The sequence below is a fragment of the Carcharhinus amblyrhynchos genome, chromosome 14 (assembly GCF_965287045.1).
Source record: "Carcharhinus amblyrhynchos chromosome 14, sCarAmb.v2.hapA, whole genome shotgun sequence".
In the NCBI taxonomy this organism is placed as follows: Eukaryota; Metazoa; Chordata; class Chondrichthyes; order Carcharhiniformes; family Carcharhinidae; genus Carcharhinus; species Carcharhinus amblyrhynchos.
The window spans coordinates 78,615,331-78,632,265 of record NC_137337.1 but is presented as its reverse complement, the minus strand read 5'-3'; the positions used below and the strand labels follow the sequence as shown (position 1 = coordinate 78,632,265).

Here is a 16,935-nt window from a genome sequence, read left to right as displayed (position 1 = left end):
GAGTTTCCTCTGGGTGCTCCGTTTTCCTCCCACAATCCAAAGATGTGTAGTTTAGGAGAATTAGATGCCATGCCAAAATTGTCCCAAGATGTGTAGGCTAGAGGATTACTAGGGTAAATACATGGGGCTATGGGGATAGGGCCTGGTTGGAATTGTCTTTTGGAGAGTTGTTGCAAACCCAATGGGCTGAATGGCCTCTTTCTGCACTGTAGGGTTTCTATTCTATTCTATCATGGTGCGATTTGAGCAGGTCCCCATATCATTACCCTGGATCTCTGGGTCACTTGCCCAGTGACAATACCACTACAGCTGAGGGTAGGAACTCTGTTCTTGTGCAATTACACAGAGTCAGAGCTTTCACCTGAGCAGCAAACTCAATGGGCTCCTGAAGCTGGACTCCACAGTATAAATTCAGCAAAACATACAAGTTTGAGATTCGTATCTGTCACTTTCTTTAAACCAATTAAGCCTGATTACCTTTCTATCCCCATAGGAAGAAAAGTGAAACTGGTGCTTGTTTCTTTGTGTGCTGAGAAACACCTAAAATACATAACTTAAATTAAATGATCATTTTTCTTGTTGAGTCAGATTCTAAATGTTCTCCAAATAATAGAGAAAATTACAGTATTGGCCCACTATTTGGCCTTTAGAGCATGAGTAAAAAATCAGCAATATTTAACTGAAGCATTTTGAGATGAGCTGACATTTGAGATGTGCTGATGTTAAATTAATGCAAGCTTTTTCTTTCCACTTAACGGGCTCTCTTTAAAACATATTTTTATCATTTAAATCGATCAATCATTTTGATCTCTTGGCACTGAAACCATAATTAATTCCAATATATTTAGATTTTAATTGGCTGTTATATTGTCTGACAACTGATATTCTTAAGTGATGCTGTTGGAAAAAAGATTACACAACAAGAAATAAAAATCCTTTTATTACTTCATGACTGATTACAAATAATTAATAGGATGAAAAATGGGCCAATTCCCCATCATTAGAGTCATTCTACAGAAATCACTGATGGTGTTAAAATATTAACTGAGCTTTCTGTGTAACGGGATTATATTAAATATTGGAATATAAATAAACTGTCTCATCCATCGGTTTGGATAGCAGCTTTAAGAGTTTGTCAAAACCCCAAGCCTTTCCTGGGGTATTATCATGCACTTCATCTTCTTTTGATATAATCCTGTATCTGCACGATATAACATATCACAGTGTGAAATGTCAGCATGGCCACTTTAACAACTAACTGCATGTTGATATAAAGCTCTGAGTCCATTACCTATGGACCTGCATTTGGTGATTCCTACAATTTATGGGTCTTCCTTATAAGCTGGCAGCATGGTGACACAGTGGTTAGCAGCACTGCCTCACAGTGCCAGGGATCCGGGTTTGATTCCAGTCTTGGGTGACTGTCTGTCTGGAGTTTGCACATTCTCCCTGTGTCTGCATGGGTTTCCTCCATGCAGAACTGGGTGCTCCAGTTTCCTCCCATAGTCCAAAGATGTGCAGGCTCAGTGAATAGACCATTGCCCCTTGTTGTCCACTTGGTGTAGTTTAGAGAGATTAGTGGGGTACATACATGGGGTTACAGGGATACGGCCTGGGTGAGACACTCTGTCAGGCAGTTGATGCAGACTGGATGACCCGAATTGCTCCCTTCTGCATTGTAAGGATTCAATGTATATGATTCCATGATACTCCCTCGAGTGTAGTGCTACAGGTCATTCATTATAATCGTGAATGATTATCCAACTCAACAGCCTTATCCCGCCTTCTCCCCATATCCTTTGATTCCCTATGCCTCAAGTGCTATATCTAACAACCTCTTGAAAACATTCAACTACTTTCTGTGGCAGCAAATTCCACAGACTGACCACTATCTGGGTGAAGAAATTTCTCCTTATCTTTCCCCTAAACAGTATAGCCTATATCCTCACATTCTAACCCCTGGTTCTGGAACCTCCACCTTGGGAAGATCCATTTTGTATCTACCTTGTCTAGCCCCATTAGAATTTTATAGGTTTCTATGATATTCTCCCCTCATTTTCCTGAACTCCAGCAAATACAATATTAACTCAATCTCTCCTCGTACGTTAATCCTGCCAACCCAGGAATTAGTCTGGTCAACCTTGTCTGCACTCTCTCAAGAGCAAGAACATCCTTCTTCAGATAAGGAGGCCAAAATTGCACGCAATATTCCAGGTGTGGCCTCACCAAAGCCCTGTATAATTGCATCAAGACATCCCTGCTCCTTGAATCCTCTCGCTATGAAGGCCAACGTGAGATAAGACTTGCACCTTGGTTGTCAACCCCAAACTGATTGGTTGTCAAGTTGTATTAAAGCTCAATTGTACAGCTCAAGAGCCCTACTGTGGCATGACTGCATTCACTTCGGATACAGACAGTGAGGTAAGGTCATGCAGAATTTTCTGGCTCCTGTTTTCCCTGGGCTCCCTTCTTAGCCAAGTGAGCTTTCTATTCTACTTGCTTCTTCCAATGCCCCTCCAGAGAACCATCCTCCACAGATCGCGGTGTGTGAACAGCTGAAACTAGAAAATGGACCAGTTAGTCCTTTTCTGGACTGTTGGGATTCCTTAGGCATTAAATCAAGAAATTCCTTATCTAATCTTCCAGAAGATGTGAACAACCTAGGGCTAACTTGAGAAAAAAAATTGGAAAACTATGTTCCAATCATTTTAGGCTATTCAAATTAATCCAAGTAACCACATTGAGCTCAATTTACATTATTCGATACCTATTACTTGTAGAGGCAAACTCCTTCATATCCAGGGTTTTCTTGATGGTATGGGCCTGATTGTAATTCTCTGCAAGTGCATTTGTTATGAGTGAGATAAAATCTTACTCAATGAACCTGCATTCATCTTGCACTGACAACTTGCTCCATAGGTTCAAAATTCACCATCAAATAGCGTTGTTAACCCTGGTTAGACATATTCTGGGAGATTTAATTACACAACCTTCTCCCTTCAAATCCCCCACCCTACACTCCCACCACTGGCATGTCCAGTTTCCTGGGGAACCTTCTACCCACATTAATTGGAAAGCAATGAATGATTCCTCACAGTCAGTTACATTGCCCTTTACCAAGCTTATATTTATTTATAAAGCTGGTAAACAAAAGGAATTTCTATTAATACTCAACATTTTAATGCCTTCTAGATTTTCTCTTGGTTGCTTGGGCAAATACATTAGAGATTAATCTTTAATTTATAAAGGATCAAGAACAATACTGGAGGTTAGGCAATCCTATTACCTCGCTGCTCCTTTGTCCTTTTATGCCCCCAGCCAGGCGAAAGTGCCAAGATGGTGATTCCCTTCTCATAGAGATTAATCAATAAAATAACCTGCACTATTCTGTTCCGCATTGAGTAATATTTAATATTTAATTTAGTATTTACTTACCCTATTTGTTATTTGGTGAGCCCATGTTTACTTTGTACAGACAGATTTAGAATATTCATTACATGTTTACTAGTTTAATTTAAATTGCTCCCCCCCCCCCCCCACTCTATGTTGTCTGACAGCCAATTTGGTCTCTATGTTAACTTTTAGAAATAGCAACATTTCATATTCCTCGCAAAAATGAGGCATTCCTTTAGTTTATTCTTGCTTCAACTCAATGGCTTAATATTTGAAGTATTAAAAATTAAACAGGACATCTCTTGATGTCCTCAAGATAAGTAGTTATAGGACCTGAAATTAAACAATTAATTTCCATTTTATCAATTGTGAGTTGTGGAAACTTGATCCATTTGGCTTCAGTCCACACGCTGAATTCATGTAGCCTTAGATTTCCTTTTTAAACCTGTTCTGTTTTTTAAAACAAAATCCTTATAAATAACTCAATCCCAAAATCCTCTCCATGAAGAAGAGAATGATCTGAAACATAACAGATTAGTGGCATGATTTGTCCTCAATTCTAACGGGCTATGTAGGTTGAAAAGTATTTATATTACAAAATGCCTTTACTTTGGATATAATTCCAGTCCACAACATTAAGCTTGAATTTACTTTTACACTGTAATTTCTATCAGTTCCTGCTTTATAATCCTTCACTGCTGTCCGAGTTTCCTCCAAGCTACACAACCTGAATTTGAGACAGTATATTGAGATTTGAGTTTTTTTTTACTCTAATGCAACTGGAGTATTAAAAATGAAGAGGAAATTAAATCAGGAGAAAAGTCCTTTCTAAATGCTTTGAAAAAGAACAGTGCAATGCTCAATTGGTAAGGTGGAAAATGCACCAGTTTCAATTCCACAGCACACTTTACTGGTATGTGCTTCCCCTACTTTAGATTCTGCTGTAACTGATAATTGGTGTGACAATTCCAAACGCTTGAAGAGGCAGATGTACATTTACCACAGATTTTCCAGAGACTAGAAGGTTATTAAGAATCACAGCATATAGAAACATAAAAACATAGAAGATAGGAGTAAAAGGAGGCCATTCATCCCTTCCAGCCTTCTCCGTCATTCATCACAATCATGGCTGATCATCCAACTTAATAGCCTAATCCTGCTTTCTCCCCATAATCTTGGATCGCATTCATGCCAAGTGCTACATCCAGCCACCTCTTGAATATATTCAATGTTTTGGCATCAACTACTTCTTATGGTAATGAATTCCACAGGTTCGCAACTCTTTGAGTGAAGTAATTTCTCATCTCCATCCTCAATGGTCTATGCTGTATCCTCAAACTGTGACCCCCTGGTTGTGGACATTCCCACCATCAGGAACATCCTCCCTGCATCTATCCTGTCTAGACCTGTTAGAATTTTATAAGGCTCTATGAGATCCCCCCCTCATTCATCTGAACTCCAGCAAAAACAATCCTAACCTAGTCAATCTCTCCTCATATATCAGTCCTGCCATCCCCAGAATCAGCCTAGTAAACATTTGCTGCACTCCCTCTAGAGTAAGAATATTCTTCCTCAGAAAAGGTGATCAAGACTACACACATTCTAGGTATGGTCTCACCAAGGTCCTGTATAATTGCAACATCACATCCCTGCTCCTAAACTCGAAACCTCTTGCAATAAAGGCCAACATACCATTTGCCTTTTTTACCGCCTGCTGCACCTGCATGCTTACTTTCAGTGACTGGTGCACAAGGACACCCAGGTCCCTCTGCACACTCCCCTCTCCCAGTTTACAGCTACTCAGATAGTACTCTGCCTTCTTGTTTTTTGTTTCCAAAGTGAATAACCTCACATTTATCCAAATTATACTGCATCTGCCATGGATTTGCCCACTCACCCAACCTGCCCAGATCATTCTGAAGGATCTCTGTATCCTCATCACAGTTCATCCTCCCACCCAATTTGATATCATCTGCAAACTTTGAGATGTTACATTTTGTTCCCTCGTCCAAATCATTAAAATATATTGTGAATAGCTGGGGTCCCAGCACCGATCCCTGTGGCAGCCCCACTGCTTATTGCCTGGTTATTCCTGTGAGAAGCCTCATGTAACAACGGAACTGGGGAACCCAAAGTAAACATGTTATATGATGAATCAAGGTTTCGACTGCCATTTCTGGTCACCTTATTCAGGCCTAATTTCTTTTAATTGAACCAATGCAGCATCGTACTCATACTGTTTTAATTTGTAATGAATCAAAGACCTCAAGGGACCATAGGCGTCTCTCTCCGCAAGGGAGAGACAAGTGGTTATATAGCCCGAGGGGCACCACTTCACATCGAGCACAGGCAAGATAAGGAGGCAGGCCTCCATGAACTGCCAGAACCAGGAATCAACCTTGTACCATTGGCATCATTCTGCACCTACATTCTAGCCACTGAAGCTAACTGACCTTGCTTTTCTCTAAGGATGTTATAAATTTTAGAAATATTTTTACAGATTTAAGATAAGTTTTGTCTCACAGATGTAAAGAAGGATTGAAGTTATTGGGAAAGGTAATAACCTCAACTTTCACCATTTCTAAAGTCACCCATTTCACACATCAATCAGTCGGAAACTTATCTAAAGTCAAGTTGAATTTCTCTGGAAGACAATGGCAGCTTTAATATTTACCTTCCTTGTTATTTGGTGATCCCATGTTTACTTTGGACAGTCAAACTTAGAGTAATCATTAAATGTCTACTAGTTCAATTTGAATTGACCCCACATTCGATTTTCTCTTACAGCCAATTTTGATCTCTATGTTGACCTTCAGAAGTAGCAACATTTCATATTCCTCATATAGGTGTGATGTTTCTTTAGTGTCTTTTTGCTTCAACTCAATGATTTAATATTTGAAGTGGTAAAATGATCACAATACATATGCTCAGTGTTAATGCCCATTTGTAAAAAGTTAACAAGAGTACAATCGTACTTCAGTATTAGAATCACATCAGAATTGTTGATCAAATTGTTCATTTGAAAGGGTTAGACAAAATCACAGAATGGGGGTTTACAGTGCCTGGTTAGAACTGAAACAGCTTTGTCTTGGAAGTGGCTTTGTGTGTGGGATATGTGGATGAGCAGAAGTCCCTACTCCCAACAGTTAAATGTTCAAATCTATTAAAAGTGTGTGCGGAGGGGGAGAGGGGTGAAGAATTCCTGAGCTGTTAATATTTAACCTGATCCTTTGAGCACTTTGTAACTCAGATGTAACATCATTGAATTTCCTCTCTACCTGCTGTCAAAGTAGTTGGTGTGAGTCTACCGTCTCAGGAGCACTACACTTTGTTACAGAACCTGCACAGGCCTTTATCATAGAATCATGGAATCCTTACAGTGCAGAAGAGGTCATTCGGCCCATCAAGTCTGCACCGACTCTCTGATACGAGTATCTTACACAGGCCCCTTCCTTATCCCCATAACCTTGTACATTTACCATGGCTAATCCACCTACCCTACACATCTTTGGAAACTAAGGGGCAATTTACCATGGCGAATCCATCTGACCTGGGTATCTTTAGAGTTTACTCGGGACTGATCGAGCCAGATTAGTGTTGGCGCTGAGTCAAAATTATTTCATGTTGACTAAACTGAACTGCAAGGGGGAAATGATATGATATGGTTACATTTCGAGTGTTTCCCTTCACACAGAATGATTGCAGCCTGAATTCAAATCTCTCCCTGGAGCCAGTTGGAATAGAAACCCTGGAATCATTTGGAGATTTAAATACTATCTGAGAATTCAACATTTGGCGGTGACATTAAAGTTAAAGTGTAAATAGACTCCATCATATATCTTTGAATTGAATTGTCTCCAATGAATTACCAGCTCCTCCCAACACCACCTTCATTTAGACACTGCTCAGAAGTTGCAAGTTCCAGTCTTATTTTATTTATAGATCAATAAATATTATTGTCACAAATAAATTGCACATGTGTAAACAAACTGTACAATGAAAATAGTTTTGAAACTATTTTGTATTTCCCGATGGCCCATTGATTCAAAGTAACCAGAGGCACAATCTTATCAACCTGAGTTCAAAGTAAGTTAAAATCACGATGTTTAGAAGCATTTGCGATGGACGATGGATGGACCTGCTTCATCGTACTCCTGTTTGCTGATCCACATCTGCTGGAAGGTGGAGAGTGAGGCCAGAATAGAGCCTCCGATCCAGACGGAATATTTACGCTCAGGTGGAGCAATGATCTGAAGCATAAAGAAAGGTCATTAGCACTGGGTATGCTCTGTAGCAATTCTACCTGAAAACTGTCCTCACCAATAGCAGCGCAGGAAAATTTTTAAAACCTTAAATTATACAGTAATAGTATTTTCCAAATGAACAAAGCATTATCAAAATTAGATAGATTAAATTAATATCTGCTGTAAGAACAGACGATAAAAGCAAATGACTGCAGATGCTGGAATCTGAAACCAAAAGAGAAAATGCTGGAAAATCTCAGCAGGTCTGGCAGCATCTGTAAGGAGAGAAAAGAGCTGACGTTTCGAGTCCAGATGACCCTTTGTCACAGCTTTGTCAAAGTTTGAGCTTTGACAAAAAGTCATCTGGACTCAAAACATCAGTTCTTTTCTCTCCTTGCAGATGCGGCCAGACCTGCTGAGATTTTCCAGACATTTCTCTTTTGGTAAGAGCAGATGATCTTTTACAATTATTTATAGTACCAGCAGACAGCACAATTGTTAAGTTTGTTAAGTTTATTTTGTTAGTCACAAGTAGGCTTACATTAACACTGCAATGAAGCTACTGTGAAAATCCCCTAGCTATCACATTCCAATACCTGTTTGCGTACATTGAGGGAGAATTTATCATGGCAATGCACCTAATTAGCAGGTTTTTCAGACTGTGGAAGGAAAACAAAGCACCCAGAGAAAACCCACGCAGAAATAGGGAGAAAGCGCAGACTCCGCACAGACTGACACCCAAGCCAGGAATTGAACCCGGGTCCCTGGCACTGGGAGGTAGCAGTGCTAACCACCATGCCACCGTGCTGCCCCAATTTTGCATATAACATTTTTGGAATTGCACTAAAATTCAATTCCAATCATTTAATGACAGTTTTCAATGTGTTACCTTGATCTTCATGGTACTGGGGGCCAGGGCAGTGATCTCCTTTTGCATACGGTCAGCAATACCAGGGTACATGGTGGTGCCACCAGACAAGACATTATTGGCATACAGATCCTTACGGATGTCAATATCACATTTCATGATGCTGTTGTATGTAGTTTCATGAATGCCAGCAGATTCCATGCCTGTTTTAAGAATGGACCAAATCATACAATTATTATGAATGAAAACTGTTGAGTGGATAAGATGAAAATGATGGCATACAACTTGGAGAGAAAACAACAGCTCACACCTGTTCAGATTTAATGTGCATCAAGTCAAAATGAGTCATATATTGCCAGATGGCCACCAGCCAATTGAAACCCAGCCTCCAATAACCACCCATTAGCTCCTGTTCCACCATAGATTGTTATTACAGGCTTACATACAATGCATATTAGCATATATTTGCAATATATAGGATAGAGGTGGAGATATATAGGATAGGATAGAGGTGGAGAGACTCTTCCCGCTCAAAAAAGACAGTAGGACTAGGGGGCACAGCCTCAAGATAAAGGGGAGGCGGTTTAGAACGGAGTTGAGGAGGAACTTCTTCACTCAAAGGGTGGTGAATCTCTGGAATTCTCTGCCCGTTGAAGTGGTGGAGGCTGCCTCGCTAAATATTTTTAAAAAGCGGGTTGATGGGTTCTTGATAAGAGAGGGGATTAAGGGTTATGGGGAGAGGGCGGGAAAGTGGAACTGAGCCACGACAGATCAGCCATGATCTTATTGAATGGCGGGGCAGGCTCGAAGGGCTAGATGGCCTACTCCTGCTCCTATTTCTTATGTTCTTATGTTCTTATATATTGGGGGTTGATCTGGCTCAGTTGGCTGGACAATTGGGTCGTGATACAAAGCGATGCCAACAGCAATTCCCCTTCCAGTTGAGGTTATCCATGACGGCCCAGCCTTCTCAACCTTGCCCCTCTTCTGAGGTGTGGTGACCCTCAGGTTAAATCACTACCGGTCAGTTCTTCCCCTCAAAGTGGGGAGAGCAATCTCTGGTTATCTGGGACTATCTTTTCTCTTTACATCTATTTCCTCCAAGTTCTTATTCATTAGAGAGGCTTGACTGGAGATGATTGAAGATGATTTGAGCATTGGGTATGTGTTGTTTGTTGTATATTAATTGCATTGAATTGGTTTCTAGGGGTGAGCTTTAACTCAGGATTCACTTTGTCTCCGATAAATAGTAACAAACTGGAATTGAGTCTGAGCTTAGGAAGAGTGTGTTTATAATGTGCATCTCTGAATAAATTACATCTAAAAGTATGTAAATATTGGCTCCTGTTTTATCCTTTACAACCAGGCTTTCTAGAGAATAACATTTATCCTTCATAGTGTCCATCAAAGCCACACAAAATTTCATCAAGTGGTGTGCACAGTCTGAATAAACCTGAATACTTACCAATGAAAGACGGTTGGAAGAGGGTCTCAGGACAGCGGAAACGCTCATTACCAATGGTGATGACCTGACCATCAGGCAACTCATAGCTCTTTTCCAGGGAAGATGAAGAAGCTGCAGTGGCCATTTCATTCTCAAAGTCCAGGGCGACGTAACACAGCTTTTCCTTAATGTCACGGACAATCTCACGCTCAGCTGTGGACAGACACGGAAATCATTGAGACACCCTTGTTGGATTTCAGAATACAGATAATGTGATGGTCTGAGTATACTAGTAGCTGCATACCAGTTGTCACAAAGGAATAGCCGCGTTCAGTAAGGATCTTCATGAGGTAGTCAGTGAGATCCCTGCCAGCGAGGTCCAGGCGCATGATGGCATGAGGGAGAGCGTAACCCTCATAGATTGGAACGTTATGAGTAACACCATCTCCAGAATCCAGGACGATACCTAGAGTAACAGAATGGAAATTGAAAAACAGACATCATGAACTGCCAATCTCCCAATCAGATGTCCAAAAGCTCATTCTGCCCACCCTCACATCACGCATTCTTCATTTCTGAGGCAGGTCAATACTATATTTCAGTACCTCCAGCAATGTAACACAAAATTAAGGAGTTGTATAATCAGTATGGGTGAATTACTGATAAAGCTTATCAACGTTTTCTAATGAAATTAATATACAGAAACATTTCGGATGATATTGTAAACACTCTGTGAAATCAATACTCCTCAAATTTACTAGATTTTACATTTCACAGCAAGTCCAATAATTTTAGGGGATTAGCCAAACCATCTGTCACATCAGTAAGCATCATCGTTTGGGACTTCTGTACTAACCTGTGGTGCGACCAGAAGCGTACAGGGAAAGGACAGCCTGGATAGCGACGTACATGGCTGGGACGTTGAAAGTCTCAAACATAATTTGGGTCATTTTCTCACGGTTAGCCTTGGGATTAAGTGGAGCCTCAGTAAGAAGTGTGGGGTGTTCTTCAGGTGCCACGCGGAGTTCATTGTAGAAGGTGTGGTGCCAAATCTTCTCCATGTCATCCCAGTTGGTGATGATGCCATGTTCAATGGGATATTTCAGGGTCAAGATACCTCTTTTGCTCTGGGCCTCATCACCCACATAGGAATCCTTCTGACCCATACCCACCATGACACCCTATAATATCATAGAAAGATATATTAGCAGCTTGAACATTAACCAGCTCTCTATCTTCATACTCTGCAATTTATGATAATAAGATGATAATGAATAAATTATCTTTACAGACCAACAGCGTAAGTATTTAGTCAAGGCATGATGGCACAGTGGTTAGCACTGCTGCCTCACAGCTCCAGGGACCTGGGTTCAATTCCGGCCTTGGGTGACTATGGAGTTTGCACATTCTCCCCATGTCTGCATGGGTTTCCTCCGGGTGCCCTGGTTTGCTCCCACAGTCCAAAGATGCATAGGTAAGGTAGGTTAACCTTGCTAAATTACCCCTTGGTGTCCCAGGATATGTAGGTTAGATGTATTAGCCACTGGAAAATGTATGGGGTGTTACGGGATAGGGTGGGGGAGAGGGCCTGGGTAAGATACTTTGTCAGAGAGTCGGTGCAGACTCGATGGGCCAAATGGCTTCTTCTATACAGAAGGGATTCTAAGAATTTAAAGTGCAACTTGACTAAACATTTTAAGAGTAGAACTCCAGAGACTCTTGGACAAAGGGAGTTTGAATGTCTGGAGTTGGGAAAGCTTACAAAATTTGCAAGAAAATTATCCTGGGGAGTTTCACTGAGAAGACGAGGCTGTCTACTCATAATGCCCTCTAGTGGCTGGTGAAGGAACATTGAGTGTTGGGTACCTGGTGGCGTGGGCGGCCAACGATGGAGGGAAAGACAGCTCGGGGGGCATCATCACCAGCGAATCCAGCCTTCACCAGTCCAGAGCCATTGTCACACACTAAAGCGGTGGTTTCCTCGTCGTCACACATGGTGATTTGGAATCTACAAACAGAAAGAGTTATGATGAAACGATCTTCATCGACATCACCAAAGGACTGTACTGCAGGACAGGTGGAATACACCTGGATCAAGTACGGGCTTCAAAGCAACAGTGCTATTGCTGGTGATGTATAAAATAGCTTGAGATATGAATCCTTCCTATTTTACTGACATTTAGCCATTGGACTGGTTTAGCTGCAACACCATTTTCATAACACCACAAGACATAGAGGCAGAAGTAGGCCATTTGGCCCATCGCACCTGCTCCACTGCTCATTAAAATCATGTGATAATCCTCAACTCCACATGCCTACTTTATCCCCATAACCCTCGATTCCCTCACTGATTAAAAATCTGTCCATCTCAGCTTTGAATATGCTTAATGACCCAACTCCTACAACCCTCTGAGGTAACGAATTCCACACGTTCACTACCATCTGAGTGAGAAAATTCCTCTTCATCTCTGTCTTCAATGGGCAACTCTCTTACTGAGATGATGTCCTCTGGTCCTAAACTCTCCCACAAGGGGAAACAACCTCTCAGCATCTACCCTGTCAAGCCCCCTGAGAATCCTATGAATCTCAATGAGGTTGTCATTGAGTACAGATCTAAACTATTCAACCTCTCCTCATAAGAAAATACCTCCATACCCGGGATCAATCTCGTGAACTCTCTCTGGACTGCCCCAATACCAGTATATCTTTCCTTAGATAAGGGGACCAAAACTGTCCACCGCATTCCAGCTGTGGTCTAAATAGTGCCTGTACAGGTTAAGCAAGACCTGCCCACATTTATGCCCTTTGAAATAATCATTCCATTTGCCTCTCCTATTAGCTGCTGAACTTACATACTAGCTTTTAGTGATTTATGCACAAAGACACCCAAATTTCCCTGTGCTGCAGCTTTCTGCAGTTTTTCTCCATTTAAACAATATTCAACTCCTTTATTCTTCAAACCAAAGTGCATACTTCACATTTACCTAACTTATATTCCATCTCCAAATTTTTGCTCATTCACTTAACCTGTCTATATCCCTCTGTGGGCGTCACCTTTATCAGTTGCCTTCCCAATTATCTTTGTATCATCCTCATCAGGCGGTTAAAGTAAATAATGCTATCTATTTTAAAGTTTACATTGGCACTTGGATTGTAATTATATCTGAATTACTTCCATAAAGGCTTGTTTGGGTGGCGTCTATCTATCTACTTGCTGAGTGCAGAGGAAGCCAGGTTAAGTATGAAACTCAATTAAGTCGGACTTCAATACTTCAGTTGTGTTAACTTTTTTACAAGTTAATTGTGCAATTCTAAAACAAAATGCAAATCCCACTCATAAAATAATGATCCTGAGTTCAACGCGATTTAAATTCCCTTTTGCCCACCTTGCTGATTCAACCAGTAAACTTTCTTCTGTTAGTCTCGATCCACTTTTAGTTTCTTTACGAAGGATACTTTTCAACCTTTGTTTGGACCTTGAAGAGTCCATATCTTTTTTTGATTTTAGGTGTCCAGATCACCAACAACCTGCCCTGGTTCCCCCCTGCCAACACTATAGTTAGGAAAACCCACCAACGCCTCTACTTTCTCAGAAGAGTAAGGAAATTTGGCATGTCAGTGACGACGCTTATCAACTTTTACAGATGCCCCATAAAAAGCATTCTTTCTGGTTGTATCACAGCTTGGTATGGGTTCCTGCTCTGCCCAAGACCACAGGGAACTACAAAAGGTCGTGAATGTAGCCCAATCCATCACGCAAACCAGCCTCCCATCCATTGACTCTGACTACATTTCCTGCTGCCTCAGCAAAGCAGCCAGCATAATTAAGGACCTCAAGCACCCCAGATGTTCTCTCCTCCGCCTTCTTCCATTGGGAAAAAGATACAAAAGTCTGAGATCACGTACCAACCGCGCTGCCATCAGAATTTTGAATGGACCTACCTTGCATTAAGTTGATCTTTCTCTATGCCCTAGGTATGACTGTAACACTACATTTGGCACTCTTGCCTTTCCTTCTCTATGAATGGTACGCTTTGTCTGTATAGCATGCAAGAAACAATACTTTTCACTGTATATTAATACATGTGACAATAATAAATCAAATCAGATCAAATCTGATTAAGTAACAGCAAAGCTTAGGGCAAGGGAAACAAGCAATTGTAAGACTCTGTTTCTAAAACTGTTCAAATTATATTTGTTGAAATTTAATTAAGTTTTGTTTCATTTTCCTTCTTTATTGGGTCAGATTTGCTGAACAACCTCCATATATCCAAGAATTGAACCTGCAATGAAATTAAAGACCCCATTTTTCATTCTAAAATTCCATTTAAACTAGTTTGTTTAAAAATCACGCGGGTTGTATAAGTTTGAAAAAAGTTTTGAACTGGGGACTCTACTCTTGTACCGCCCTCCTGGTTTGAATAGGTTTTAGGGTAACTTACCAGAGTGGAACCTTCAGTCACCCGTTCCTCTGCAGTGCTGGGTCGGAGATTAAGTGTGAGGCAGACAAGAATTTATATTCCCTGATGTGTTGCTGAGACAGAGGGCGCCCAGAGGGAGAGCCCGAGACCTTAACCATATTTGGTCGCCTTCACGCCACTGAGTTTCAGGGAAACCATTAATGGATACAGCGGCTGCAGGGAGGGTCGGCAGGCTGAGTGTGTGCACAGTCCCAACAATTCCAAACTTAGCCCATGTAAGGACAGAGTGCCTTCCGCAGCCTGCAGAGCTGCAGCGGTCCACACAGAAACATCAAAGGCATGGCCTAATAGGGAATTGCAACTAAAAAACATCCGTAAATGCCGAAAGGTGGGAATGCAGGGGGCAAGTGTGGCCGCCAGAAGCCGGCTTCCTGAATTACTCTGGGACTTGCACCAGCGCCACAGAGGGTTCCCTGATTTACATGGCATTTCCGAATCGGATATCCATCTGAATGGGGCAAATACAAACATTTCTCCAGATAGTGTTCGCTTCAGGGTGACTCAGTAATTCAAGTAACTTCCAAATCCTGATTTGGAGCATTCATTCCAGTAGATAATAAATTGCACCAATTATTTAGCGCAACTTGTAAATATGCTCTGTGAATATAGAGGGTACGGACATGTATATTCATATATGCATGTACATTTAAAAGACGTATATATAATACATATATGTACACATATAATGCGTGTACATATATGAATGCACACAATATGCATGCACGTAGATTTACATAATACACATATGTACATATATAACGCGGTGGTACATAGATAACAATGCACACATATATATGTATGCACATATATAACACGTATGTATATATACACAATACACGTATGCACATATATAATGCATATATGCACAGACATATATACCAACTATGCACATATAATGGATGTATGCACCTATATAATGCATATGTACATATAGAATACACGTGTGTGAACACATGTATAATACACCACTTATGGAGGAGTGATCTTCAATTAAGCCATCCTGCATTGATTTACAGTGTCGTGTTCACTTATTAACCCAGTAAGATGGGACTATCGAGAATATCACAAAGAAACCACGAACAGCCTCTGAAACAATGCAGGAACTTGCATCAAACATAATGACAAATAACAGTCATGTTACCGCTTTAATAAGATGTCCAGGGGGGGCATCTTTATAACATTGCACAGTTATTTGCCACTCTGAAGATTAGAGTGTAGCATTTCTTTCACTGAAGTGCCTTCTTTGAGACGGGGGGAGGGTGGCCTCCGCTCTGATACGCCTTAAAGCTACAGCCCTCTTGCCTGAACTGCTTAGTAACTAAAAATAGGAAAACATAACAGGAATTTCTGAGGTTATGGGATCCCGCCTCACAGAAGGGAGGCTCCGGGAGAACTGAGGATCCCAGATTGGTATCACCTTCCTTGACGGAATTGCCAGAGGGATCCATGGAATTGTTGGTATCAGCTGAGTCTGCCTTTAACAAATAGCATTAAAGTGGGAGCAATTTGTGTAATTATATTTCCATTCCTATCTCACTGTTATAGATTGAGAAATATCAAGCTATGTGCAGTAACAGGGAAAAGTGAAGTCCCACAAGCTTCATCTCCTCAAAATTTATTTGGATTCTGGGCAGAATAAATATTCCTGATCCTTAAAGAAAAATAATCTGGTTGAGTAATTGATGGGATTGTTAGACTTGAGGACTGTGCGAGAGGCAATAGTACACACAGCGGGACATTAGAACCTTGTGTCCACTCGCAGAGCGCAGTTCTCTTGGCAAAAAGCATTGGAGCCACTTAGTTTATTTATGAGTGTCACAAATAGGCTTCCATTAACACTGCGGGATGGGAGATATTACAGTTCTTTCAAAATGTTTCAGGACTTTTAGGTTGTCTAAAAAAGAACGAAGTTTTCAGTTTAAATGTCAGCGATCACTAAGTTTTAACAGAATGTAAAAGTTATATGCTGTGGATGATAGGTTAACTGAATCACTGTTATGTTGATTCAGCTGTTACACAGACAGCCTTACAGTAAGGTTGCTATTTGTGTGATAAAGTTTCCATGGAATGCAAGGAATAATTTGGACTTCATGCCCCACCCCTGCAGTTCGCTGCAAAGATTGACAAGAAACATGGACATAGTGTCCTTATTTGCCTTGGGAACCTATGCAGCACAGTGGCACAGTGGTTAACACTGCTGCCTCACCGCACCAGGGACCTAGGTTCAATTCTCTTGGGTCACTGTCTATATGGCGTTTGCACATTCTCCCTCTGCCTGCCTGGGTTTCCTCCGGGTGCTCTGGTTTCCTCCCACTTTCCAAAAATATGCCAGTTAGGTTGGTTGGCCATGCTAAAATCCCACTTAGTGAGAGGGAGATTAGCAGGATAAATACATGTAGTTATGGTGATAGGGCCTGGGCGGGATTCTTGTTGGTGCAGGCTCGATGGGCCAAATGGTCTCCTTCCATACTGTAAGGATTCCACAGACTCTCTGTAATGTCCTGC

At 41.2% G+C, this 16,935-nt stretch overlaps 1 protein-coding gene across 1 annotated transcript; it reads right to left on the bottom strand.

Annotated features, from left to right (window-relative positions):
* Positions 1–7,305: 7,305 nt before the first annotated feature.
* On the bottom strand, positions 7,306–14,516 carry LOC145352804 (actin, alpha cardiac muscle 1). The gene is made up of 7 exons (XM_080203167.1): positions 14,392–14,516; positions 11,816–11,957; positions 10,806–11,130; positions 10,254–10,415; positions 9,971–10,162; positions 8,527–8,708; positions 7,306–7,643 (listed from the first exon to the last, which is right to left on the bottom strand). The coding sequence occupies exons 2-7, from the start codon at positions 11,942–11,944 to the stop codon at positions 7,500–7,502; spliced, it is 1,134 nt and encodes a 377-aa protein (XP_080059293.1). The 5' UTR covers positions 11,945–11,957; positions 14,392–14,516; the 3' UTR covers positions 7,306–7,499.
* Positions 14,517–16,935: the final 2,419 nt, after the last annotated feature.